Source organism: Pongo pygmaeus, chromosome 18 (assembly GCF_028885625.2).
Source record: "Pongo pygmaeus isolate AG05252 chromosome 18, NHGRI_mPonPyg2-v2.0_pri, whole genome shotgun sequence".
Taxonomy (NCBI): Eukaryota; Metazoa; Chordata; class Mammalia; order Primates; family Hominidae; genus Pongo; species Pongo pygmaeus.
Window position 1 is genome coordinate 64,310,576 of NC_072391.2, and position 26,451 is coordinate 64,337,026.

The window sequence follows — 26,451 nt, forward strand, 5'->3', positions numbered from 1 at the left end:
GTTCATGCCTGTAATCCCAGCACTTTGGGAGGCCAAGCCAGGTGGATCACCTGAGGTCAGCATTTTGAGACCAGCCTGGCCAACACGGTGAAACCTGTCTTTACTAAACACAAAAATTAGCCAAGCGTGGTGGCACATCCTTGTAATCCCAGCTACTTGGGAGGCTGAGCCAGGAGAATTGCTTGAACCCTGGAGGCGGAGATTGTAGTGAGCTGAGATTGTGCCACTGTACTCCAGCCTGGGTGACAGAGCAAGACTCTATCTAAAAAAACAAAACAAAAACAAACAAAAAAAAAAAACAAGCTACCTCCCCGCCTATCTGTGTCCTGCAGAGGTGACTCACCCCATTTTTGTAAGAAGCAAGACTGGGCTTGTCCATAGGCCCCTGAGCCTGGGCCTCCTGCACAGTGGCCAGGAAAGCCAAGCCGCTTCCTCAGTGGCCCGTCTCCTGAAGGGTGCTCTTCTTCTCAGTGATTCTACAGACACTGTAAGGCCCCTACTCACAGGATCGTAGCACACTCAGGAAGATGTTTACCTGTCAGGTGTGCCCTGGAAGTGGGATTGAGGGTCCAAAGGTCCAGGCATATCTAAGAAAAGAGATTCCTGTCCTCTGGCTCCCAGGAGCCTCTCCACCCAGGGAGATGTTCTCTTGCCTTTCAGAACTCCCCTGCCAACCTTTCAACCCCCTGAGCATCCCCGAACTCACCATGTGTGTCCCCATGATTCTTTTCCCACTTACCTCATTGTTGTCCCTAAACTTTTCTCCTTCCTGTCTCCGCAAAAATCCTTCTCATATTTTATCTCAGTGTGCAAAGGTGGCCCATTGTGGTCAATCGGCCTCTTGGTTTCACCCAAGTATATTCTCTCTGTCATTAAGAGGCTGTATTCTAGTCCCATAGACCCTAATAATCCCCTTATACCCCTACCTCTGACCAACTTGCCTCTCAGGGCACCGGTTTTCCAGGGGGAAAGTCTCCCTTCTTTCCAGCCACAGCCTTTAAGCCCAACTACGGCCTTTTGAAGTTTGGAGTGAAAGACCAGGACACCCACTTTGCCCATTTGGGCCACCAGGTGGCAGACAAGGATAATGTTAAACCTGGGCTGACGAACTTGAGAGGGTAGGGAGACTTTCCTTTCAATAAACACTGGTGCATAACGTTTCCACTACATTCTGAAAGCGTTTATTGAACACCGGCTGCATGCCTGTCTCTGTATGTTTTTCAATTCTGCAGAGGTACAATATACTTTCCCAATATACATTACCAGGATTACTGTTTAGACTTAATAGTTATTTTTTGACAGCTTTATAGTGAAATAACCTACAATTAAATTTAGCTCCCCCCACCCTTTTTTTTTTGTTTTAGACAAGGTCTCGTTCTGTCACCCAGGCTGGAATGCAGTGGCACAATCGCAACTCACGGCAGCGTCCACCTCCTGGGCTCAAGCCATCCCCCACCTCAGCCTCCCAAGTAGCCAGGACCACAGGCACACGCCACCACGGCTGGAGAACTTAATTTTTTTTTTTTTTTTTTTTTGGTAGAGGCGAAGTCTCACTAGGTTACCCAGCTGGTCTCCGGCTCCTAGGATCAAATGATCTTTCCATCTAGGCCTCCCAAACTGGTAGGATTACAGGCAGATGTGAACCACTATGCTTGGCCTAAACTCACCCATTTTCAGTGTACAGTTTGATCACTTTGAGTAAATGTATAAGACATGCAAACACCACCACGTGGAGTTTTACAATATTTCTATCACTCCAAAATTCCCTCAAGCCCTTTTGCAGTCAATCGTCCTGATCCATGCTCCTAAGCAACCATCAAATTGCTTTCCGTTGCTATAGTTTGCGTTTTCTAGAATACAAATGAAATAATACAAATTATAAATTAATATGATAGTACTAATTATATAAATGAAATAACTTGCGATTGGCTTCTGTCAATTGTGCTTTTGAAATTCAACCAGTAGTTCTTTTCTTTTATTGTGGACTGGTATTCCATGTATAAATATAACCCCTTTCTTTTTCTTTAGAGACAGGGTCTTGCTATGTTGCTCAGGCTGGTCTTGAACTCCTGGGCTTAAACAATCCTCCTGCCTCAGCCTCCCAAAGTGCTGGGATTGTAGAAGTGAGCCAGTGTGCCTCGCCAATATACGCAATTTTATTAATTCATCAGTGTAGGGGTGGCCTGCCCCTCCACACCTGTGGGTATATTTCATCAGGTGGGACGAGAGACTGAGAAAAGAAATAAGACACAAAGACAAAGTATAGAGAAAGAAAAGTGGGCCCAGGAGACCGACGCTTAGCATACGGAGGACCTGCACCGGCACCGGTCTCTGAGTTCCCTCAGTTTTTATTGATTATTATTTTCACTATCTCAGCAAGAGGAATGCGGCAGAAGAGCAGGGTGATAGTGGGGAGAAGGTCAGCAAGAAAACATGTGAGCAAAAGAATGTGTGTCATAATTAAGTTCAAGGGGAGGTACTATGCCTGGATGTGCACGTAGGCCAGATTTATGTTTCTCTCTGCCCAAACATCTCAGTGGAGTAAAAAATAACCAAGCAGCATTGCTGCCAACGTGTCTGGCCTCCCACCACAGGGCGATTTTTTTCCTATCTCAGAATTGAACAAATGTACAATCGGGTTTTATACCAAGACATTCCGTTCCCAGGGGCAGGCAGGAGACAGAGGCCTTCCTCTATCTCAACTGCAAGAGGCCTTCCTCTTTTACTAACCCTCCTCAGCACAGACCCTTTACGGGTGTCGGGCTGGGGGATGGTCAGGTCTGTCTCATCCCACGAGACCATATTTCAGACTATCACATGGGGAGAAACCTTGGACAATACGCGGCTTTCCAAGGCAGAGGTCCCAGAGGCTTTTCCCAGTGCATTGTGCCCCTGGTTTATTGAGACTAGAGAATGGCGATGACTTTTACCAAGCATACTGCCTGTAAACATTTTGTTAACAAGGCACATCCTGCACAGCCCTAGATCCCTTAAACCTTGATTCCATACAACACATGTTTTTGTGAGCTCAAGGTTGGGGCAAAGAGGTTGGGGCAAAGTGGCTGGGGCAAAGTTACAGATTAACAGCATCTCAGGGCAAAGCAATTGTTCAGGGTACAGGTCAAAATGAAATTTCTTGTATCTTCCCTTTCTACACAGACACAGTAACAGTCTGATCTCTCTTTCTTTTCCCTACAATCAGTGAGTGCACATTTGAGTGACTTCCATTTTTGGGGTATTTTTATAAAGTTGCTGTGAACATTTTCAGACAAGTCTTTCATTTCTTTGGGGTAGATAGCTGAGAGTGGACACTCACCATATAATGCTATTCTGGGTCATATGGTGAGGGTGTGTTTCACTTTTAAAGAAAACGCCCCTTATTTAAAGATCTACGCTAGGCTGGGCAGGGTGGCTCACGCCGTAATCCTAGCACTTTGGGAGGCTGAGGCAGGTGGATCACCTGAAGTCAGGAGTTCGAGACCAGCCTGGCCAACATGGTAAAACCCCATCTCTACTAAAAATACAAAAATTAGCCAGGCATGGTGGCGTATGCCTGAATCCCAGCTTCTTCAGAGGCTGAGGCACGGGAATTGCTTGAACCTAGAAGACACAGGTTGCAATGAGCTGAGATTGCACCACTGCACTCCAACCTGGGCGACAGAGCAAGACTCTCAAAATAAATAAATAAATAAATAAATAAATAAATAAATAAATAAATATCTACACTACACGATAAATAAATAGATTTTTTTTTTCATGACGGAGTCTTGCTCTGTCACCTAGGCTGATTTTTTAAAAAAATAAAATGCCAAACTGTTTTCCAAAATGACTATATCCTTTTTGCAACCTTACCAGCCATCTGTGAGGGTTCCAGATGCCTTTTATCCTCACCAAAACTTGGTCTTATGGGCCTTAAATCTGATTTTTTCAGGTTTTGTGTTTTGTTTTTTTAGACTCAGTGTCTCTCTGTCACCAAGGCTAGAGTGCAGTGGCATGATCATAGCTCTCTGTAACCTTGAACTCCCGGGCTCAAGGAATCCTCTTACTTCAGCCTCCTGAGTAGCTAGCAATACAGGCATTTTTAAAAATTCTGTGGCCAGGTGTGGTGGTTCATGCCTGTAATCCCAGCACTTTGGCAGCCTGAGGCAGGCAGATCATGAGGTCAGGAGATCGAGACCATCCTGGCCAACATGGTGAAACCCCATCTCTACTAAAAATACACAAATTAGCTGGGCGTGGTGGTGTGCACCTGTAGTCCCAGCTACTCTGGAGGCTGAGGCAGGAGAATTGCTTGAACCCAGGAGGTGGAGGTTGCAGTGAGCTAAGATTGCACCACTACACTCCAGCCTGGCGACAGAGCGAGACTCCGTCTCAAAAAAAAAAAAAAATGTAGAGATGGGATCTCATTATGTTGCCCAGGCTAATCTCAAAATCCTGGGCTCAAGCTATCCTCTTGCCTGGGCCTCCCAAATTGCTAGGATTACAGGTCTGAGCCATCACACCTGACCCTGATTTTTGTTAATGGGTGTTTAGTGGCATCTCATTGCAATTGGTTCCTTGGACTTTTAGCCTCTGCTTTTGACTCTTTATCTCTCTCTGTGTTTCTCTACCTCTCTACATTTACTATATATGTAACATTTCCTCATACATAGAGAAATGTGCTTCCGAGATGACTCTTCTTTTCCTTTCACTTCTTTTTCTTGAGACAGAGTCTCCCTTTATTACCCAGGCTGGAGTGCAGTGGCACGATCATGGCTCACTGCAGCCTTGACTTCCAGGGCTCAGGCAATCCTCCCACCTCAGCCTCCTGAGTAGCTGCAACTAAAGGCGTGCAACACCAGCCCAGCGATTAAAAAAAAAAAATTCTGTAGAGATAGGGTCTCGCTATGTTACCCAGGCTGGTCTCGAGCTCCTGAGCTCAAGTGATCCTTCTGCCTCAGCCTCCCAAAGTGCTGGGATTACAGGTGTGAGCCACTATGCCTGGCCTTCATTTCACATTTTTATGATTCCCTCAGTCATCATCAATGCCAAGACCTCTGAACCATAGCACAGTAAATGGTGGAATACATGGGCACGTCCACCCCAGTAGTCATGGACAGCAGCCCAGGGATTTGGAAGAAGTTGACCTGTTAATGTAAAGGAGTTTGTCACTGGACCCTGAGCTGGGAGGAGCTGGGGACCTCTTAGCACCCACAGCCCAGGTATTAATTAGAACATGAGAATTAAGGGCAGAGTTAGCATCTACCAAGGCAGGAGGCTGGGAGGATGGCTGGGGCCACAGTGAGTTGGATGGGAGACATTGAATCAACAACAGGCCGTGCTCTTGGGTGAAGGTCAAGAGCAACTTCTGGTGGAGACTGGAAGGAGAGAAACTGGAGACAGTAAAGGTGGATGACTAGCTTTCCTAGAAATAAGAACAGAAGGGCCATGCATGGTGGCTCATGCCTGTAATCCTGGCACTTTGGGAGGTGGAGGGAGGAGGATTGCTTGAGCCCAGGAGTTCGAGACCAGCCTGGACAACATAGGGAGATCCCATCTCTACAAAAAATACAAAAAGTAAAAAAATAACCAGGCATGATGGCACGCATGCACCTGTAATCCCAGCTACTTGGGAGGCCAAGGTGAGAGGATCACTTAAACCCAGGAGATCGAGGCTGCAGTGAGCCAAGATCATGCCCTGTCTCCAAAAAAACAAAAAAGAAGAAGAAGAAAGAAAGAGAGGAAGGAAGGAAGGAAGTAGGGGGGAGGGAAAGAAAGAAAGAAGAAAGAGAGAAAGAAAAGAAAGAGAGATAAAGAAAAGAGAGGAAATAAAAAGAAAGAAAAGAAAGAGAAAGAAAGAAAAGAAAGAAAGAAGGAGAGAAACAAAGAAAAAGAAAGAAAGAAAGAGAAAGAAAGAGGAATAGAGGAAGGAAGGAAGGAAGGGGAAAAAACAGAAGAATGGAGCAATAGCTAGCAGGCAAAGTGGGTCAAGGCAGGCTTTGATGGTGGCATTTACACAGAAGCTGTGTTTGCAGCTGATGGGAGGGATGCCACTACCGAAGAGACAGCCCTGAGGACGTGGGAGGGGACCAGGGTCTAGTGTCCATGGGTAGGTCCCAGAGCTGGGACTAGAGCAAGACAAGCAAGTGTAAAATTTAGAAGGCATTCATTCTCAGGTGCCGACCCTCTACTGGTATGACCCCGGGGGTGAGTGACTCTTTAAGTTTTATGCCCTGGGCGCCTTGCTGGCCTGTCTCACCCTAGTCCTGGCCCTGGTAGACCCATCCACAATGCTAGGAGGGAGGGCAGACCTAGCTGCAGGGAGTTGGGAAACTTGGCCTTGGGAGCAGATGGAGAGCTCTCCTGACAGCATCTATACCTGAAGATGGAAGGTAAGATTGCGGGCAGAGAAGAGATCCAGGTGCCTTGATGTGAGTGTTGAAGGTGGAAAGCATGCCAGAGCCAGGTGCTAAAATCTTCAGCAAATGATCAAGGAGGTGTGGCTGGGGAGTGGCAGGGCTGTGATGGCAACAAGAAGAAGGTGGAATAGGGAAGGACAAAGTTCTGGAGGCAGCTCTGAAAAGGAGACCCCACCCCAGGCTGCCAGGGAAGATTCAGGAAGCTGCAATGGTTTTTTACTGATTTTTTTTTTTAGAGACAGAGTCTTGCTATGTTGCCCAACCTGGCCTCAAGCTCCTGGGCTCAAGCAATCCTCCTGCCTCAGCCTCCTGAGTAGCTGGGACTACAGACTTGTGCCACAATGCCCAGCTGGCACTAGTTATTTTTGGCAGAAGGGAAATTTCATCCTAAAGCCTGTCTCTTCAGCTCTGGGTGCCAGCTGGTTTCCCGGAAGAGGATCTGGCATCGTGTTTAGGCACAACCCTCACTCTGTCCTTCACTGGGCCAGCAAATATCTATCCAGCCTCCCACCGCCTACTCCCAGCCAGCCATGGACTCACTGAGGCCCAGAAGTGAGTCCTGCCCTCCCTTGGGGTGGGAGCCTCCTAAGCCAGCAGAGAGACAGATGCCCTGCAGATCCCCGCCCCGGTCAAGAGCAGGCTTCCATCAGTTCTGGTTCCCAGCCTCTCCTCTCCTCAGGCTTCCATGAGTTCTGACTCCAAGCCCCTCCCCTCCTCTCCCCTCCCCTCCCTCCCTCTCTCTCTTTCTTTCTTTCTCTCTCTCTCTTTATCTATTTTTCTTTTTCTCTCTTTTTGTTTCTTTCTCTCTTTTTCTTTCTCTCTCTTTTTCTTTCTCTCTCTCCTTTCTTTCTTCTCTCTCTCTTTCTCTCTTTCTTTATCTTGCTCTATAGCCTAGCCTAGAGTGCAGTGGCATTATCACAGCTCACTGCAGTCTCGACAACCTGGGCTCAAGTGATCCTCTCACCTCAGCCTCCCAAGTAGCTGGGACCACAGGCATGCACCATCACACCTGGCTAATTTTTTTATTTTTTCTAGAGACGTGTCTCCCTGTGTTGCCCAGGCTGGTCTCAAACTCCTGGGCTCAAGCGATCCTCCTGCCCCATCCTCCTAAAGCACTGGGATTACAGGTATGAGCCACCACACCCAGTCCCAAGCCTCATGTTTTCACACACACACACACACACTCACACACACATGCAAACATCTACCCTCACTTCAATGCTATGAGGTGGGTCCTATTATCATCACTGTTTTATTTTCTTTCACATTTTAACATGAGATTTGGAGGGGACGAAACATCCAAACCATATCAAGCCCTCACCTCAGGCCAGGTTGCCCACTCGGAGTGGCACCCCAGGGTCACTGGCCACCACTTCCTAGGGTCAGTGATGTGGTCATCTTGGGATGAACGCACAGGATTTCATGGAGATCACCAAGTCAAGAGAGCTGGAATTTGAAAACAGTGGGTCGGGGAGGGCTGTCATATCAACCAGGCCTCTGCAGGGCACTCATCTAGCCCTGCCTCTGGCTCAGCCTGAGCATGGGGCTGGCCACCAGCTAGGCGGCGCTGTCCTTGGAGGTTCTATGTCACAGCCCTTTAGAGATCGGTGGTGCTGAAGGGCAGGGATCTTATTCTACCTTCTGAAGCTTCTGTCAAACCAGTTGTAAGGAGAATGGAGGCAGCAGTGAGAGTGGAGTCCGGGGTCCTGGTCGGGGTGGTCTGTCTGCTCCTGGCATGCCCTGCCACAGCCACTGGTAAGACACACCTGCTGGGCCTGCAGAGGGACTTGGTGTGGAGGAGTCAAGAGTGACACAGGGACAGGGAGCAGTGGGCAGACCGCTCAGGAAAGAGTCGTGTTTGGAGGCAGACCAGGGGTTGTGCATTCTCTCTGGGCAGGCGCTCTGCTCTTGCTCTGTTTGTTTCGTTGTTGTTGTTGTTGTTGTTGTTTGAGACAGAGTTTCGGTCTTGTTTCCCAGGCTGGAGTGCAATGGAGCGATCTCGGCTCACTGCAACCTCCGCCTCCTGGATTCAAGTGATTCTCCTGCCTCAGCCTCCTGAGTAGCTGGGATTACAGGCACCTGCCACATGGCCGGCTAATTTTTGTATTTGTAGCAGAGATGGGGTTTCACCATGTGGGCCAGGCTGGTCTCAAACGCCTGACCTCAGGTGACCCACCTGCCTCGGCCTCCCAAAGTGCTGGGATTACAGGCATGAGCCACTGCACCCGCTCTACTCTTGCTATCTTGAATGATCGCCAAGGGCAGGCCTGCCAGGGGCCATGATTGTCTTTATGTTTTTTTGTTTGTTTGGAGACAGTCGCGCTCTGTCATGCAGACTGGAGTGCAGTGGCGTGATCTCGGCTCACTGCAACTTCCACCTCCCGGGTTCAAGCCATTCTCCTGCCTCAGCCTCCTGAGCAGCTGGGATTACAGGCACCTGCCACCATGGCCGGCTAATTTTTGTATTTTTAGCAGAGATGGGGTTTCACCATGTTGGCCAAGCTGGTCTCAAACTCCTGACCTCAGGTGACCCACCTGCCTCGGCCTCCCAAAGTGCTGGGATTACAGGCGTGAGCCACCGCACCTGGCCTGTCTTTATGTCTTAAGGGGAACTGAGGTTTGTTTGAATGAAGTATAGTAAGACAAGCAGATATGCAAACGACTATCACGAGGGAAGGAGTTTGCTCGTAGTTCCCTGTGAATGGGAAGCAGGCCATGCCACATAGGGCCACAGAGGGAAGCACCAGGTGGCAGCGGCCAGGAGGCAGAGGGAGCAGGGGGAAAATGTGGGCAAGCCCCTTTGCCACGGTTGCCTCGGGAAGGAATAGGCAAGGCAGGCTAAAGAGGTTTACGATTGGCAGCAGGCTCTGGGGAAAGGGGCTGTCCCCAGCCAGCTTCCTGGTACCTGGCTCTGCGGTGATTATGGCTGGTGGATGGCAGCCAGGAGCTGAAAGCTGTATAAAGGAGGTGGTTGGGGTATGGCTCTGGACTGGTTTGCCTTTGCTCTCTAGAGTTGTTGTAAAAGAATACAGGAAGCTGGGTAATTCACAAAGAAAAGAAGTTTAATTAGCCCACAGTTCTGCAGGTCGTACAAGAAATGTGGTGCCAGCTGGGCATGATGGCTCACACCTGTAATCCCAGCACTTGGGGAGGCTGAGGTGAAAGGATTGCTTGAGCCTAGGAGTTTGAGACCAGCCTGGGCAACATAATGAGACCCCGACTCAACTTTTTAAAAAATAATTCAGGGCTAGGCGTGATGGCTCACACCTGTAATCCCAGCACTTTGGGAGCCCCAGGTGGATGGATTACTTGAGGTCAGGAGTTCGAGACCAGCCTGGCCAACATGGTGAAACCCTGTCTCTACTACAAATACAAAAATTAGCCAGGCGTTGTGGTGCACACCTGTAATCCCAGCTACTTGGGAGGCTGAGGCCCTGGAGTCGCCTGAACCCGGGAGTCAGATGTTGCAGTGAGCCAAGATCGTGCCACTGCACTCCAGCTTGGTCAACAGAGCTAGACCCTGTCTCAAACACAAAAAATGAAAACAAACAAAAGGGCAAGTGGCTGGCCCCAAGGCTCAAGGCCCTAGTGGCAGGCCCGGTCTGGCCTGGAGTGGAGTGGTAGTGACTCTCAGGCAGGCAGGGAGGAGGAAGTTGGGTGTCAACCTAAGACCAGGCTCACCAGCTTGCTGGGAGGGTTACCAAGATGCTGTGTGGTAAGTACTGAGAACAGCCTGAGTGTCTGTCTTTCACTCCTTCCTCTCATGGGGGCTGCCAACTCACCCCGTGGCCTTTCTGTCCTTCCCTCAGGGCCTGAAATTGTTCAGCCTGAAGTAGACACCACCCTGGGTCGTGTGCGAGGCCGACAGGTGGGCGTGAAGGGCACAGACCGCCTTGTGAATGTCTTTCTGGGCATTCCATTTGCCCAGCCGCCACTGGGGCCTGACCGCTTCTCAGCCCCACACCCAGCACAGCCCTGGGAGGGTGTGCGGGATGCCAGCGCCACGCCCCCAATGTGAGTAGTGCTGGTGGAGGCGGGCAAACAGGCAGGTTGCAGGAGAATCCTGCTGCTGGGGCTTGTGGGGCTGAACAGCTGGACCTCAGGCCCACCCTTGGCCACAGGTGCCTACAAGACGTGGAGAGCATGAACAACAGCAGATTTGTCCTCAACGGAAAACAGCAGATCTTCTCTGTTTCAGAGGACTGCCTGGTCCTCAACATCTATAGCCCAGCTGAGGCCACCGCAGGGGCCGGTAGGCCGGTAGGCACCCCAGAGGGCCCTGTCCACCTGATCCAGCTCCCCTATGCCCACCTGTCCCCTCCCTGTCCCTGTTTCCAAAGCACCCTAGAGGTTCTGAGACTGCCCTGGGCTGGCAGGTGGGCAGCTGAGGTCTCAGGAGCTTGGGGGTCAGTGCCCCATGGCCACCTCTGCAGGTCATGGTATGGGTCCATGGAGGCGCTCTGATAACTGGCGCTGCCACCTCCTACGATGGATCAGCCCTGGCTGCCTATGGGGATGTGGTCGTGGTTACAGTCCAGTATCGCCTTGGGGTCCTTGGCTTCTTCAGGTGAGATGACAGGCCTGGCCAGAGCACTGCCTGCGCCGAGGAGAGGCCAGCTCACCAGAGCAACTGGGGATCTAGGCTGGGGTCCGGAACCTGAATGGAGGGCCGCTTACCCATGCTGTCTGGGGTGGAGAAGGGCACCCCCCAAGCCTCCACCCTGGGAGAGGGGTCCAGCCAAAGCCAGAATTATACAGTGAACTTGGTCCCTTGGGCAGAGGGCATTGATTCCTGGGCTGAAGCCCAGGTTCCAGCAGGATATGGGACAAAGAGCAACAGGCTCTGGAGATGCCAACCATGGCTCCCAGACAGGCCAGACCTGGGGAGCAGAGAAGGGTCTGGCATCCTGGTGGCTAATTCAAAGCAAACCTGCAGAGGCTGGCGAGGAGCCAGGCTGAACTAACCGTTGCCCTAACACTGCCCCCAGCACTGGAGATGAGCATGCACCTGGCAACCAGCGCTTCCTAGATGTGGTAGCTGCTCTGAGCTGGGTGCAAGGAAACATCACCCCCTTTGGGGGTGACCTCAACTGTGTCACCGTCTTTGGTGGATCCGCCGGTGGAAGCATCGTCTCTGGCCTGGTAAGTCACCATAGGGGGCTAGTGATGGTGGCCAGGAGGGCTCCGGTGGTCTCAGAACTCCCAGCTCCTCTGCCCTCCTCTGACAGCCACCTACTCTCTCCAATGCACCCAGGTCCTGTCCCCGATGGCTGCAGGGCTGTTCCACAGAGCCATCACACAGAGTGGGGTCATCACCACCCCAGGGATCATCGAGTCTCACCCCTGGCCCCTAGCTCAGGTCTGCATTTCCTTCCCTCTCTTACTCTATGTGTGCCTCCCATACCCCACTCTGTGCTGGCCGTGGGGTCTCAGAGTAGCGGGGGTTGCTGGCAGGGAGCTCCCTGTTAACAAAGAGGAGCTCAATAAGACAGAGCATCAGAGGAAACAACTGCTGCATTCCAGCATGTTGGCAGTCAGGGAGGGCTTCCTGAAGGAGGCCACCCTGAAGCATATCATCGTTGGCCCTTTCTCCAGGGTGAGGTCTTCAGGAGCACCCCTCTCTGCCCCGGGCAGCATGGTGGAGGGGGTCTCCATTGCCAGCCACCTGCTGCCTGAGAGCTCTCCATTCAGGCTTCAGATCCCCACCCTAGATCCTCATTGTAAGGTCTCGTGAAGAGAATCCAGGGGAGGGAAGTCACAGTGGGAACTGCATCTGCAAAGGCTGCAGGTGTGGGAGAGAGTGACAGGTCCTGCAGCAGCAAGCTCGCAGGTTAGGGAACAGGGCAGGAAGTGAAGGCGCTGGAGAAGTGGGGGCCATGCCTGGGAATCTGGACTTTATCCAGAGGGCAGGAAGAAGTTGGGCAATGACAAGGTTGAGCTACTTGGAGTAGAAGGTGGGTTGGAGGGAGCCGTCCTGAAGCTCAAGAGGCCAGTGAAATGACCAGGGCAGAGTCCAGGAGAAAGAGACAGGATGGAATAGGGATAGAGCCATCGAGGGGAGAGGGGGCAAATGTGAGCAGGATTTGGAAGGCTGGGTCAGTTCCCTCACCTGGCCCCAGATGGTGGCCAAGGCAGAGTGGGCTGGGCATTGTAACCACTGGGTACAAGATGATTCTGGAACCTCTGCGTGGGCATGCTGACTCTTGTATGGACAACAGCATCCACCTCTCAACCTCCCCAACCCATCCTCTCCCCGTGGCCAGGAGAGATTTTCTCGACCTCAGACTTGAGGTCATTCCCTGTCTCCAAAGAAAAACGCAGCGCAAGGCTGAGGCGGGCGGATCACAAGGTCAGGAGATCGAGGAGATCCTGGCTAACATTGTGAAACCCCATCTCTACTAAAAACACAAAGAATTAGCCGGGCGTGGTTGTAGGTGCCTGTAGTCTCAGCTACTCAGGAGGCTGAGGCAGGAGAATGGCGTGAACCCGGGAGGCAGAGCTTGCAGTGAGCTGAGATCACGCGACTGCACTCCAGCCAGGGTGACAGAGCGAGAGTCTGTCTCAAAAAAAAAAAAAAGATAATGACACTATTCTTAGAGGGCAATGAGGACTCAGCGACCCCATTCCCCCAGATAATAAAATTATGGTATAATAGGGGACGCAAGGGGGCCCTTGGCACCACCTAAGCTGACGGGCAGAGCAGGCTTCTCAGGAGTGGTGGCACATCTATGACCAGTCTCGGGGCCCATCTGTGACATCACGTCCAGCTGTCCTACAGATGCACCCTCTCTGTGGGAGGCAGAGGGCTGCAAGGTGGGGCTGAGTGACTGAGAGGGAGGCATGACTCTTTCATTTGTCCCCAGAAAATCATAAACACCTTGGCCTGCAGCTCCAGCTCGCCGGCTGAGATGGTGCAGTGCCTTCGGCAGAAGGAAGGAGAAGAGCTGGTCCTTAGCAAGAAGCTGGTATGGCCACCCTTTTGGGGATGGCGCCGGGCAATGGCACAGAAGGGGTTCTATCCATCCCTTGCAGGAGCAGAGGGGCAGTCTACTCCCAGGTGGGGCTGGGGACAGCAGCTCATGAGGGGAAGGGGCTGAGGGCTTGGAGACAGAAATGGAGGGCCATCTCCATCCCCACAGCAGGCCTGTCTTCTAGGAAAGAAACTGGAAGCATCCGTTGCCCTGATCTCCCGGTTCCCCCGACCCCCTTAGCCCTGGTGATCTCCATCTCTTCACCTTCCCTCCAGGCTCAGCCACTCAGGCCTGTGGCTCAGTGGCTCCTGGGGTCCTAGCCTTTGAGGCTTGGTCCTAACTTGGGAGCCTCCTGCATTGCTTTCTCCTGCAGAAAATTACTATCTATCCTCTCACCGTTGATGGCACTGTCTTCCCCAAAAGCCCCAAGGAACTCCTGAAGGAGAAGCCCTTCCACTCGGTGCCCTTCCTCATGGGTGTCAACAACCATGAGTTCAGCTGGCTCATCCCCAGGGTGAGTTGCTCCCGCCCCTGTGCCCTTCAAGGCCCTGCCCCAGCCAGTACCTCCCACCCCAACATCAACACTACAGCCTTGTGAACTGAGTACTCCTGGTACTCCCATTTGATAAGTGAGAAAGCAGAGGCCCAGAAAGGTTTGAGGGACTTGCCCAAGGTCACCCAGCTTTGTTTTGTTGTGTTGTTGTTGTTGTTTTGTTTTGTTTTCTGATTTTGTTTGTTGTTTTTTTTTAGACAGAGTCTCCCTCTGTCACCCACGCTGGAGTGCAGTGGTGCGATCTCAGCTCACGGCAACCTCCACCTCCTGGGTTCAAGAGTTTCTCCTGCCTCAGCCTCCCAAGCAGCTGGGATTACAGGCACATGCCACCACACCCGACTAATTTTTGTATTTTTATAGAGATGAGGTTTCACCACATTGGCCAGGCTGGTCTCGAACTCCTGACCTCAAGTAATCCGCCTGCTTTGGCCTTCCGAAGTGTTGGGATTACAGGCGTGGGCCACTTCAATAAAGCAAATGTTTTCTTTTGGGGAACCAGGCTTTTGCACAAACTGGCCTTCTGGGCAGTGCTGATCTGGGCAGCATATTCCTGCCTTGGCGTCTGGTTTATACCTCAGGCTCTATGAGACTGGTTAGTGTGACTCTGTGCCAGAGGAATTGACTAAGACTCTCAGGTTTTAGATATCAAGCCACCAGGGACCTCATGAGCTAAGTGCCTTCCAGTCCTTTCCAGGTGCATAGAACTTCCCACAAGAGTGTCAGCACTGTGCTTTCATCCCAAGCATCTTGTTTCTGTCGTTCTTATTCTTCTACCCATCTTCACAGCAATAATTTTTTTCACTTTTCTTTTTTTTTTTCCATCTTGGCCCATTGCACACCCTAAGACAAAGCAATCCGTTTTGTTGTTGTTGTTGTTTGTGTATTTTTTTGTTTTTTGAGACAGAGTCTCGATCCATCATCCAGGCTGCAGTGCAGCAGCGCCATCATGACACTACTGCCTCAACCTCTCAGGCCCGAGCAATCCTCCCAGCTTCCTGAGTAGCTGGGGCCTCAGGTCTGTGCCACCACACTCTGCTAACTTTTTTTTTTTTTTCTGGGTATAGGCAGGTCTCCCTCTGTTGCCCAAGCTGGTCTAGAGCACCTGGCCTGAAGCAATCCTCCTGCTTCGACCTCCCACAGTGCTGGGATTACAGGCATGAGCCATAGCACCCAGCCAGCAACCACTTTTAATGGCTGCAAATCTTCCACAAATGGAGGGTCTCATTATATTGTTCTTTCATCTTGGCATTTGGGCAACTTCTAGTTTTTTTGTTTGTTTGTTTGTTTGTTTTGTTTTTGAGACGGAGTTTCGCTCTTGTTGCCCAGGCTGGAGTGCAATGGCGTGATCTTAGCTCATCGCACCGCAACCTCTGCCTCCCGGGTTCAAGCGATTCTCCTGCCTCAGCCTCCTGAGTAGCTGGGATTACAGGCATCTGCCACCATGCCTGGCTAATTTTTGTATTTTTTTAGTAGAGATGGGGTTTCTCCATGTTGGTCAGGCTGATCTAGAACTCCTGAACTCAGGTGATCCACCAGCCTTGGCCTCCCAAAGTGCTGGGATTACAGGCATGAGGGCGCACCCAGCCCTGGCAACTTCTAGTTTTTACCACTGAGGCTAATAGCGCAGTGAATGTCTTCGTGTCCATAGCTTTTGTCCTCTGACTTAGCCCTTTGGAATCAACCCCCTCATATTGGTCCCTTGGTATGTGAGAGAGAGGCTCATGCAATCTTGACACTCAAAGACAAAGCTTAAGCCGGGTGCGGTGGCTCATGCCTGTAATCTCAGCACTTTGGGAGGCTGAGGTGGGTGGGTCACTTGAAGTCAGGTGTTCGAGACCAGCCTAGCCAACATGGTGAAACCCCATCTGTACTAAAAATACAAAAATTAGCTGGGTGTGGTGGTGCAAGTTTATAATCCCAGCTACTCAGGAGGCTGAGGCACGAGAATCACTTGAACCCAGGAGGCAGAGGCTGCAGTGAGCCGAGACTGTGCCACTATACTCCAGCCTGGGTGACAGAGTGAGACACTGTCTCACAAAAGACAAAGCTTGTAAAAGTTTTCAGGTCAATGCCCTAGACTCTGGAAAGCAGCCTTAACCCCACACCATCAACTTACAGTTGTATGAGTGAAACCAGGGGAACCCCAACCTGGCTGTGCCCCAGGACCTGGGGAGATCTGCCTGGCATGGAAGTCTGTACCCAGGACTTGTTGCTGAGAATGTTTCTTAGAAGTTGGGTGACTCAGGCTGGGCCCGGTGGCTCATGCCTTTAATCCCAGCACTTTGGAAGGCCAAGGCAGGCGGATCACTCGAGGCCAGGAGTTTGAGACCAGCCTGGCCAACATGGCAAAACCCCACCTCTACTAAAAATACAAAAATTAGCCAGGCATGGTGGTGCACGTCTGTGATCCCAGCTACTCAGGAGGCTGAGGCAGGAGAATAGCTTGAACCCGGGAGGCGGAGGTTGCAGTGAGCCGAGATTGCACCACTGCACTCCAGCCTGGGCAACAGAGTGAGTCTCTGTCTTAAAAAAAAAAAAAAAAAGTTGAAGAAATTCTTTCATTCTCTATAGTTGCCTTTAACCACTTGCCTGTTGTATTTGGGGCTGCTGTCCCCACCCACACCCACCACCTCCCACCAATTTGAGGTTTATCTTCTTGGGTCTGTGGACTTTTCGGCCCCATTTTGGCCAAGTGCTCCATGATGAGTTTCTGGCCTCAGGACTGTGAACACTCTCTTGCCCAGGGCTGGGAGTCGGGATGAGCCAGTGGTCAGGCTCCACTGAGAGGGCCTTGGTGTCCACACAGGGCTGGGGTCTCCTGGATACAATGGAGCAGATGAGCCGGGAGGACATGCTGGCCATCTCAACACCCGTCTTGACCAGTCTGGTGAGACAAGAGGCAGGAGGGAGGAGGCTAGTGGGTATCCCATCCAACAGCACAGTCTCTGCCACTACCTTCCGACACCCACAGCTACCCACCTACCACCAAGCCCCTTTGTCTAACTGATCAATTTTACTTCCACTCCGGAATCTCCTTAGATATGAGCCAGTGTGGTTCTGAAAGGAAAACCATTATCACCATCATCGTCAAGGTGAAACTGCCCGTTAATGAGCACATATTATGTGCCAGGGACTACGGTGCACTGAGCGCCAGGAGAGGGATTTTTTCTCCTTCAATCCTCACTGCAACTCTTTTTCCTTTTCTTTTCTTTTCTTTTTTTCTTTTTTTTTTTTTTTTTGAGACAGAGTCTTGTTCTGTCGCCGAGGCTGGAGTGCAGTGGCCTGATCTCAGCTCACCGCAACATCCACCTCCCTCATTCAAGCGATTCTCCTGCCTCAGCCTCCCGAGTAGCTGGAATTACAGGCGTGAGCCACCATGCCCGGCCAGCATTTTCATTTCCAACTGGAACCAGCTCTGTTCTGGGAAGTCCATTTTGGGGAGGAAGGAGAGACAGAAAGCCAGAAGGGCTCTGAGTCATGTCATTCCCCTGCTTGAAAGCTCCTGGTGACTCCATGTCTCCCTTAGGACAAGTCCAAGTTCTCCACGTGCCACTGAAGTCCTGCTATTCTCATCCCCTTCCTTCCACCAGAGAAGTTCATCTCCACAAGCTGGTAGAGCTTGACAAGTAGACAGGCCCTGGCCGGGCATGGTGGCTCAGGCCTGTAATCCCAGCACTTTGGGAAGCCGAGGCGGGCAGATCACCTGAGGTCAGGAGTTCGAGACCAGCCTGGCCAACATGGCGAAACCTTATCTGTACTAAAAATACAGAAATTAGCCAGGCGTGCTAGTGTGCACCTGTAGTCCCAGCTACTAGATAGGCTGAGCCAGGAGAATCACATGAACCCGGGAGGCAGAAGTTGCAGTGAGCCGAGATCATGCCACTGCACTCCAGCCTGGGTGACAGAGTGAGACCGTGTCTCAAAAACAAAACAGGCCCCAATAATACAGTGTGTAAATGGGACACAAAGGGCTGTGAGGACACAGAGACGTAGACCAGCCCAGACTTGGGAGACAGGGAAGGAGGGACATCTCAGCTGAGACCCGAGGAATAAACAGAGGTTACTCAACTGTGTAGACCAGCGTAGAAGACTGGAAGGGTGGGGAGCGGGGGAAGGGCGTGCCTGGCAGAGGGAACAACAGGAGCAGAGGCCTGAAGGATGCAATGTGTGGAGGAATCGCCGCTCTGCAGGGCTGGAGAGGTCAGCAAAGAGCAGACATGAGAGGACTTGTGGGCTGCGTCGGGGGGCGGGCGGCATGGACTTGAAACTCATGGAAGCCCTGTTGTATGGAGGAGGGTGGCTGGGAGAGGGGAGAGGAGCAGGAGAGCAGCGAGAACACGGAGGGCACCAGGGTGGGCTGCCAGGTGAATGGAGAGGCACTGGTGGGCTCTAGATTTAGAGTCCGCAGACAAGACCGGGCGACTGACCAGACACAGAGGTCAGGGAAAAGAAGCCCCGCAAGGGCAGCCTTAAGGCAAGCAGGAGCAGACCCGGAAATCAGGGGTCTGCCGTGGGCCACCATGGATGTACAAAGAGGCCTCTTCCTCCGGACCTGACGGTGGCCCCCACAGGGCAGCCATGGGGGTGGGGGGGTGTTACCAGGTTGGGTATCGCCAACACCAGCAGGCCCTGGAGAGGGTGGGCAAGCCGGCTGCTGAGGCCTCAGACCCTGTCCTAGCTCCAGCCCTCTCCGCCAAGGGCATCCTTCACCCAGGGAGGGAGGAGAATGGTACCGCCCCAGGGGCCGGGGGATATGACCTGCCAGACAGAGGGGATTCCAGGCCTCATACCTCTCTATTCTCTCTTCCCTGAGGCTCCCTGAGGGCCCCTCCATGCCCTAGGACCCAGCAGCCATGCAGAGCTGAAGGGAGCAAGCCAAAGACTCAGACAGGCGTGGCCCTGCAGGACAGGGACTGGTGGACCCGGGAGCCTCCCACTGGTAGGGCCACAGGAACGGCCAAGTGAACAGTGTAGGAGTGTGAGCACCAGGGGGCGCTGCAGGATCAGACGTGCACACCTGGACCCCGCCACAGGATGAGGTCCTAGCAGATGCTTCCAGTATCTATCCAAGGCCAACCTTGGTTACTCACACAACCCGACGGTCTCACACACCCGCTCATGGATAGGGTTCCTACGAGTTCCACCATTTACTGGGTGTGTGTCTTTTCTTTATTTTATTTCTATTTTTTATTTTTGTTGAGATAGAGTCTCACTCTGTCACCCAGACCAGGGTGCAGTGGTGAGATCTTGGTTCACTGCAACCTCTGCCTCCAGGGTTCAAATGATTCTTGTGCCTCAGCCTCCCAAGTAGCTGGGATTACAGGCGTGCACCACCACGCCCTGCTAATTTTTGTATTCTTAGTAGACACAGGGTTTCACACCATGTTGGCCAGGCTGGTCTCGAACTCTTGGCCCCAAGAGATCCACCCACCTCGGCCTCCCAAAGTGCTGGGATTACAGGCATGAGCCACTGCACTCAGCCACGGATGTGTATCTTTGAGTAAGGTATCCTCTTTGTTCCTCAGTTTTCTCATCTGTAAAATGAGAGTAAGGTTAGACTCCTTTCCTTGGTCTGGCTGTGAGTACTGAAACATCATTAGCATAAATCACCTAGAGTCGTGCTTGACACACTGCCGATGCTAAATAAGTGCTCCCTGGCACAGGTATAAACACTCCGCTCGCAATGTCCAAAAAAATCGTATGGCTCCTCAACTACAACTCAAACATGGAAGAATTGGGGTATGTCAGGGAGCATCATAATTTTGGCACAAGTCTCTTCCACCTCAAAATAACTTCTGCGACTAGGTGCAATTGCTCACGCCTGTAACCCCAGCACTTTGGGAGGCTGAGGCAGGCAGATCACTTGAGGTCAGGAGTTCGAGACCAGCCTGGCCGACGTGGTGAAACCCCGTCTCTACTAAAAATACAAAAATTAGCTGTACGTGGTGGCGGGCACCTGTAATCCCAGCTACTCGGGAGGCTTAGGCAGGAGAATTGTTTGAACCCGGGAGGCAGAGGTTGCTGAGATGGCACCACTGTGCTCCAGCCAGGGCAACAGAGGGAGACTCCATCTCAAGAAAAAAATAAAAAGAAAAAAGAAATTTAAATACTTTGGCCAGACGCAGTGGCACACACCTATAATCTCAAAATTTTGGGAGGCTGAGGTGGGTGGATAACCTGAGGTCAGAAGTTTGAGATCAGCCTGACCAACATGGTAAAAGCCTGTGTCTACTAAAATTACAAAATTAGCAGGGCATGGTGGTGGGGGCCTGTAGTCCCAGCTACTCGGGAGGCTGAGGCAGGAGGATCACTTGAACCCGGGAGGCGGAGGTTGCAGTGAGCTGAGATGGCGCCATTGCACTCCAACCTGGGCAGCAAAGCAAGACTCTGTCTCAAAAAAAAAAAAAAAAGAAAGAAAGAAATTTAAATACTTACCAGAAAATATTTACTTAATACAAAGAAAGCAGTAAAGGATAAATTGAAGACAAAAAAGACACCAGACACATGGAAAGCAAGAATTAAATTGGCAGTTGGTTTATAGTGAACTTCGTGGGCCCACTTATACACGAATGTTTTTCAAGAAATATATTAAACATTTACGGAGATTTGTAACAAATTGAGAAAACTGGCAGATGAACTGCCACCCCTGAGATATTGAGACCAACCTACCCTCTTTCTTCTCCTCCTCCTCAGCCTACTCAACATGAAGATAAGGATGAAAACTTTATGATGACCCACTTCCATTTAATGAATAGTAAATACATTTTCTCCTTTTTGTGATTTTCTTAAGAACATTTTCTTTTCTGTAGCTTGCTTTATTGTAAGAATACATTATACAATACATATGACATACAAAATATGTGTTAATCGGCCAGGTGCAGTGGCTCACGCCTGTAATCCCAGCACTTTGGGAGGCCGAGGTGGGCAGGTCAGCTGAGGCCAGGAGTTCAAGACCAGCCTGGGCAACATGGCGAAACCCCGTCTCTAACAAAACTACAACAATTAGCCTGGCATGGTGGTGGGCACCTGTAATCCCAGCTACTCGGGAGGCTGAGGCAGAAGAATTGCTTGAACCCGGGAGGCAGAGGTTGCAGTGAAGCCAAAATCGCGCCACTGCATTCTAGCCTGGCTGTCAAAAATAAAAAACGTGTTAATCGACAACTATGTTATCAGTAAGGCTTCCAGACAACAGTATGCTATTAGTAAAGTTTATTTGGTGTCAAAAGTTACATGCAGATTTTCAACTGCATGGGGGTCAACGTCCCTAACACCCACATTGTTCAAGGGTCAACTGTATACTTAGGAGTGGAATTGCTGGGTTATATGGTAACTCTATGTTTCATCATTTGAGGAACTGCCAAACTGTTTTCTAAAACCACTGTTTTCTACACCACTTTATATTCCCACCAGCGATCTATAAGGGTTTTGATTTCTTCACTTCTTTGTCAAAATTTATTGTCTGACTCTTTTTCTTTTTTTCTTTTTTTTTTTTTGAGGTACAGTCTTGCTCTATCACCCAGACTGGAGTACAATGGCACGGTCTTGGCTCACTGCAAACTCTGCCTCCGAGACTCAAGCAATTCTTCTGCATCAGCCTCCCAAGTATCTGGGATTACAGGCACCCACCACCACACGCAGCTAATTTTTGTAATTTTAGAAGAGACGGGGTTTCACCATGTTGGCCAGGCTGGTCTCCAACTCCTGACCTCAAGTGATCCACCTGCCTCGGCCTCCCAAAGTGCTGTGATTACAGGCCTGAGTCACCATGCCTGGCCTTATTATCTGACTCTTTAATTCTAGCCATCCTAGTAGGTATGAAGTAGTAGTGGCTAATATTGGTTTGATTTGCATTTCCCTGATGGCTAATGATGTCGAGCATCTTTTCATGTTCTTGTTGGCTCTTTTTATATTCCTGGGAGAAAGGTTTACTCAAATCCTCTGCCCATTTAAAAAAATTAATTTCTCTTTTTGTTGTTGAATTGTAAGAGACCTTTATAGATTCCACAAATAAGTCCCTTATCAGACACATAATTTGCAAATCTTTTCTCTCATTCTGTGGGTTGTCTTTTCCATTTTTCCGTAGTGGCCTTTGCAACACAAAAGTTTTTCATTTTGATGAAGTCCGAATTAACTATTTTTGTTGTTTCTCATGCTTTTGGTATTATATCTAAGAATACGTCACTAAACCATGAAGATTTACCTCTATGTCCTCTAAGAGTTTTATAGTTTTAGCTCTTACATTTAGGACTTTGATTCATATTGAGTTAATTTTTGTACATGCTTTAATATAAAGGTCTCTTTTTTTTTTTTTTTTTTTTTTGAGACAGGATCTTGCTCTGTTGCTCAGGTTAGAGTGCAGTGGCACAATCATAGCTCACTGCAGCCTCAACCTCCTGGGCTCAAGCAATCTTCCCACCTCAGCCTCCCCAGTAGCTGGGACTACACGCACATGCCACCATGCCTGGCTCATCATTTTTACTTTTTGTTGCCCGGGCTGGTCTTAAACTTCTGGGCTCAAGCGGTCCTCCCAAAGTGCTGGGATTACAGGTGTGAGCCACTGCACCTGAGCCAACTTTATTCTTTTGCATGTGGCATGATCCAGTTTTCCCAACATCATTTGTTGGAAAGACTATTCTTTCCCTTATTGAATGGTCTTGGCAGCCTTGTTGAAAATCAGTTCACCTTGGCCAGGAATGGTGGCTCACACCTGTAATCCTAGGACTTCGGGAGGCCGAGGCAAGAGGGTCATTTGAGCCCAGGAGTTCAAGACCAGCCTGGGCAACATAGTGAGACTCCATTTCTGAAAATAAATAAACTAATTAAATCAGTTAACCATAGAGAGATGGGTTTATTTATGGACTCTCAATTCTGTATATCTGTCTTATGCCAGTACCATACTCTCTCTCTCTCTCTTTTTTTTTTTTTTTTTTTGACAGAGTCTCACTCTGTTGCCCAGGCTGGAGTGCAGTGGCACCATCTCAGCTCATTGCAAGCTCTGCCTGCCCGGTTCACGCCATTCTCTTGCCTCAGCCTCCTGAAGTGTAGTCCCAGCTATGATAGCTGGGACTACAGGCATGTAGCTGGGACTACAGGCACCCATCACCACGCCCAGCTAATTTTTTTCTTTCTTTTTTCTTTTTCTTTCTTCTTCTTTTTTTTTTTTCTTTTTGTATTTTTAGTAGAGACAGGGTTTCACCATGTTAGCCAGGAATGGTCTCGATCTCCTGACCTCATGATCTGCCCGCCTCGGCCTCCCAAAGTGCTGGGATTACAGGCGTGATCCACTGCACCCAGCCCGGTACTTCATAGCATTTCTTCCTCATCAGTTTTGAAGTAGGGACGTGTGAGTTCTTCTACTTTGTTCTTTTTCAAGATTGTTTTGCTTGAAGTGAGACCACAGACATATGCCACCACACCCGGCTAATTTCCTTTTATTTTTTTGTAGAGAAGGGATCTCACTATGTGGCCCAGGCTGGTCTCAAACTCCTGAGCTCAAGTGATCCTCCTGCCTTGGCGTCTCAAAGTGCTAGGATTACAGACATGAGCCACCATACCTGGCCACTTCTGTCACTTTTTGCTTCATATATTTTAGTGCTCTGTTATCTGGTACATATATGTTTATAATTGCATGTCTTCCTGATAGATTGACATTTTTATCATTATAAAATACCTTTCTTTATCTCTAGTAATATTTTAAAAGTCTGCATTGCCTGATACTAGCATAATCACTCCAACTTTCTTGCGGTTACTGTGTCCATGATATACTTTTTTCCATTCTCTTCTTTTCAATTTATTTGTATCTTTGACTCTAAAGTCTGTCTCCTGTAGGCAGTATATAGGGGACTTTTTAAGAAATCCAATCTGGGCTGAGTGTGGTGGCTCACACCTGTAATCCCAGCACTTTGGGAGGCCGAGGCTGGTGGATCACTTAAGGTCAGGAGTTGAAGACCAGCCTAGCCAATATGGTGAAACCCCATCTGTACTAAAAATACAAAAAAAAAAATTAGCTGGGCGTGGTAGCACACACCTGTAATCCCAGCTACTCAGGAGGCTGACGCAGGAGAATCACTTGAACCCAGGATGCGAAGGTTGCAGTGAACCAAGATCATGCCACTGCACTTCCAGCCTGTGTGACAGAGCAAGACTTTGTCTCCAAAAAATGAATAAATAAAAATTTTTTTAAAATCCCATCTGACAGTCTCTGCCTTTTGACTGGATTGTTTAATCCACTCACATTTAATGTTATTCCTGACATAGTTGGATTGACTGCTGTCATTTTACTTTTTGTTTTCCATGTGTCTTGTGTCTTTTTTGTCTTCTATTTATCCTTTACCTCTTTCTTTGTTTTAAGTAAATATTTTCTAGTGAAGTATTTAAATTTCTTTAATAATTAATATCACTGTATATTTTTAGTTCTGTTGTTGTCATTGTTGTTTTTAGTGGTTGTTTTAGGGCTTACCATATACATTTTACCTAAAGAGAATCAGCTTCAGAGGTTTTTTTGTTTTTTTGTGTGTGTGTTGTTTTGTTTTGTTTTGAGACAGGGTCTCACACTGTCGCCTAGGCTGGAGTGCAGTGGCATGATCTCGGCTCACTGCCACCTCCGCCTCCTGGGCTCAGGTGATCCTCCCACCTCAGCCTCCCAAGTAGCTGGGACTACAGGTGTGCACCACCACCCCCAGCTAATTGTTTTTTCTATTTTTAGTACAGAGAAGGTTTCACCATGCTGCCAAGGCTGGTCTTGAACTCCTGGGCTCAAGCAATCCACCCACCTTGGCCTCCCAAAGTGTTGGGGCTATAGGTGTGAACCACAGTGCCTGGCCCTATCTCTACTAGCTTCATACCAGTGAGATATAGAAACATTATTCCTATATATCCCTATTCACTTTTCACCCTTTTGTGGTATTATTGTTATATGTATTACATCTATTAATGTTACAAACCCGAAAATACAGTGTATGATTGTTATTTTACAGTTTTCATTTTGTTAGCCCAATGCAGCTTACTTCCACCCACCTCCTTTGTGTTGTCATTGGCGAATATATTAAATTTCTACATGTTACAAGCCCAATAATACACTTTATGCACATTCTTTTATAAATTGCCTTGGTCAATTTTTGCTTTAAATCTTTTATAAATTGCTGTTTTAAGTTAAGGTTTTTTAAAAACAAAAAAAAATTATTCTGTGTTTTATAATTACAACTTTCCTCTTTAAGCAATAAAAAAGCCACAGATGTGGGGAATTACACAGACATCACAATCTCTACCACGCTGTGGTGTGCCCCATGCAGTCCCGCCCACTTAACAGCAATTTGTTTAATCCTGACAACAACCCTCACAATTAGTCATTGTTAGCTCTGTTTTACAGATGGGACAATTGAAGCTCAGAAAGGTCTTCTGGGACACATGGATGGTAAGAGACAAAGTGAGATTGGGGCCTACATCTTGGTTTTTTTGTTTTTTGAGATGGAGTCTGGTTCTGTCATCCAGGCTGGAGTGTAGTGGTGCGATCTCAACCTGCATCCTCCGCCCTCCCCCGGTTCAAATGATTCTCCTGCCTCAGCCTCCCAAGTTGCTGGGATTACAGGCATGTGCTACCACACCGAATTAATTTCTGTATTTTTAGTAGAGATGAGGTTTCACCATGTTAGGCAGGCTGATCTTGAACTCCTGACCTCAGGTGATCCACCACCTTGGCCTCCCAAAGTGCTGGGATTACAGGTGTGAGCCACGGCGCCCGGCCCATTGGGTCCTACATCAGTCAGACTCAGAGATCAATGCTCTTTCCACAGCACGACTTCCTTCCCTTTGCTCAACCAAGATACATAGGAATGTTCTCAAGAAAATTCTACTAAAAGATTCAGGCAAATAACACCCAGGCTTTCTGAGAAAAGACTGATTCTCGGAAAAGATGATGCTGTACCAGGACTACCTGACTGAAAACTCTGCTAAGAGACTCAGGCAAGTAACACCCAGGCTTTCTGAGAAAAGGCTGATTCTCAGAAAAGATGATACTGTACCAGGACTACGTGGTTGACGTGGCTGCCCACTCAACATCCCCTGTGGCCCATGTGAGCATTAGATGGGGCACACATGTGTCCTGCGCAACTCATCATGGTACCTGGCCTGGCACGACTGCTTCCCATATGGGCTGAGTGAAAGGTTGTTGCTTCCCCAGGGACAGGTGGCAGGAGTAGAGCCAGAGGTTGGCAGAACTCCTCCTTGAGGCCCACACAGATGTGGCCAAGGAGCTGCATAGCTGAGTGGGGGAATCTATGTGTGGCTGGCCCCTAGGCCTAGCAGGTGGATTCACAATCTTGTCTGTCTTCCCCACTGCCCCCTTCCCCTGTCCTCCACCCAACAGCTTGTCCTGTGCATTCTGAACTTTGTCCTGTGCCTTCTGAACTTTGTCAGATCCTGGGCAGCAAAACAAGCAGCTTCCTCACCTCCCACAGCCTAATATCCATACTCCTATTGATGTGGCCACAGCCTATAGGAGAACCTGGCAGAATGAGGCTGTGAGGATAGG

The 26,451-nt window shown here is 49.6% G+C and overlaps 1 protein-coding gene across 10 annotated transcripts; it reads left to right on the forward strand.

Moving 5' to 3' along the window:
- Positions 1-7,891: 7,891 nt before the first annotated feature.
- On the forward strand, positions 7,892-20,789 carry LOC129015601 (carboxylesterase 3-like). Of its 10 annotated transcripts, none has more exons than XR_008494625.2 (10): positions 7,893-8,153; positions 10,208-10,412; positions 10,520-10,658; positions 10,832-10,965; positions 11,387-11,540; positions 11,653-11,757; positions 13,262-13,363; positions 13,793-13,883; positions 16,729-16,809; positions 20,616-20,641. XR_008494625.2 is itself a non-coding variant. In XM_054453837.2 (10 exons), the coding sequence occupies exons 1-10, from the start codon at positions 8,072-8,074 to the stop codon at positions 17,394-17,396; spliced, it is 1,371 nt and encodes a 456-aa protein (XP_054309812.2). In that variant the 5' UTR covers positions 7,893-8,071; the 3' UTR covers positions 17,397-20,730. The 10 variants fall into 10 exon arrangements, 9 of the variants coding, with proteins under 9 accessions (XP_054309815.2, XP_054309819.2, XP_054309820.2 ...); XM_054453837.2 differs by having other exon boundaries at positions 13,743-13,883; positions 17,169-20,730; XM_054453839.2 differs by having other exon boundaries at positions 7,894-8,153; positions 13,743-13,883; positions 20,616-20,789.
- Positions 20,790-26,451: the final 5,662 nt, after the last annotated feature.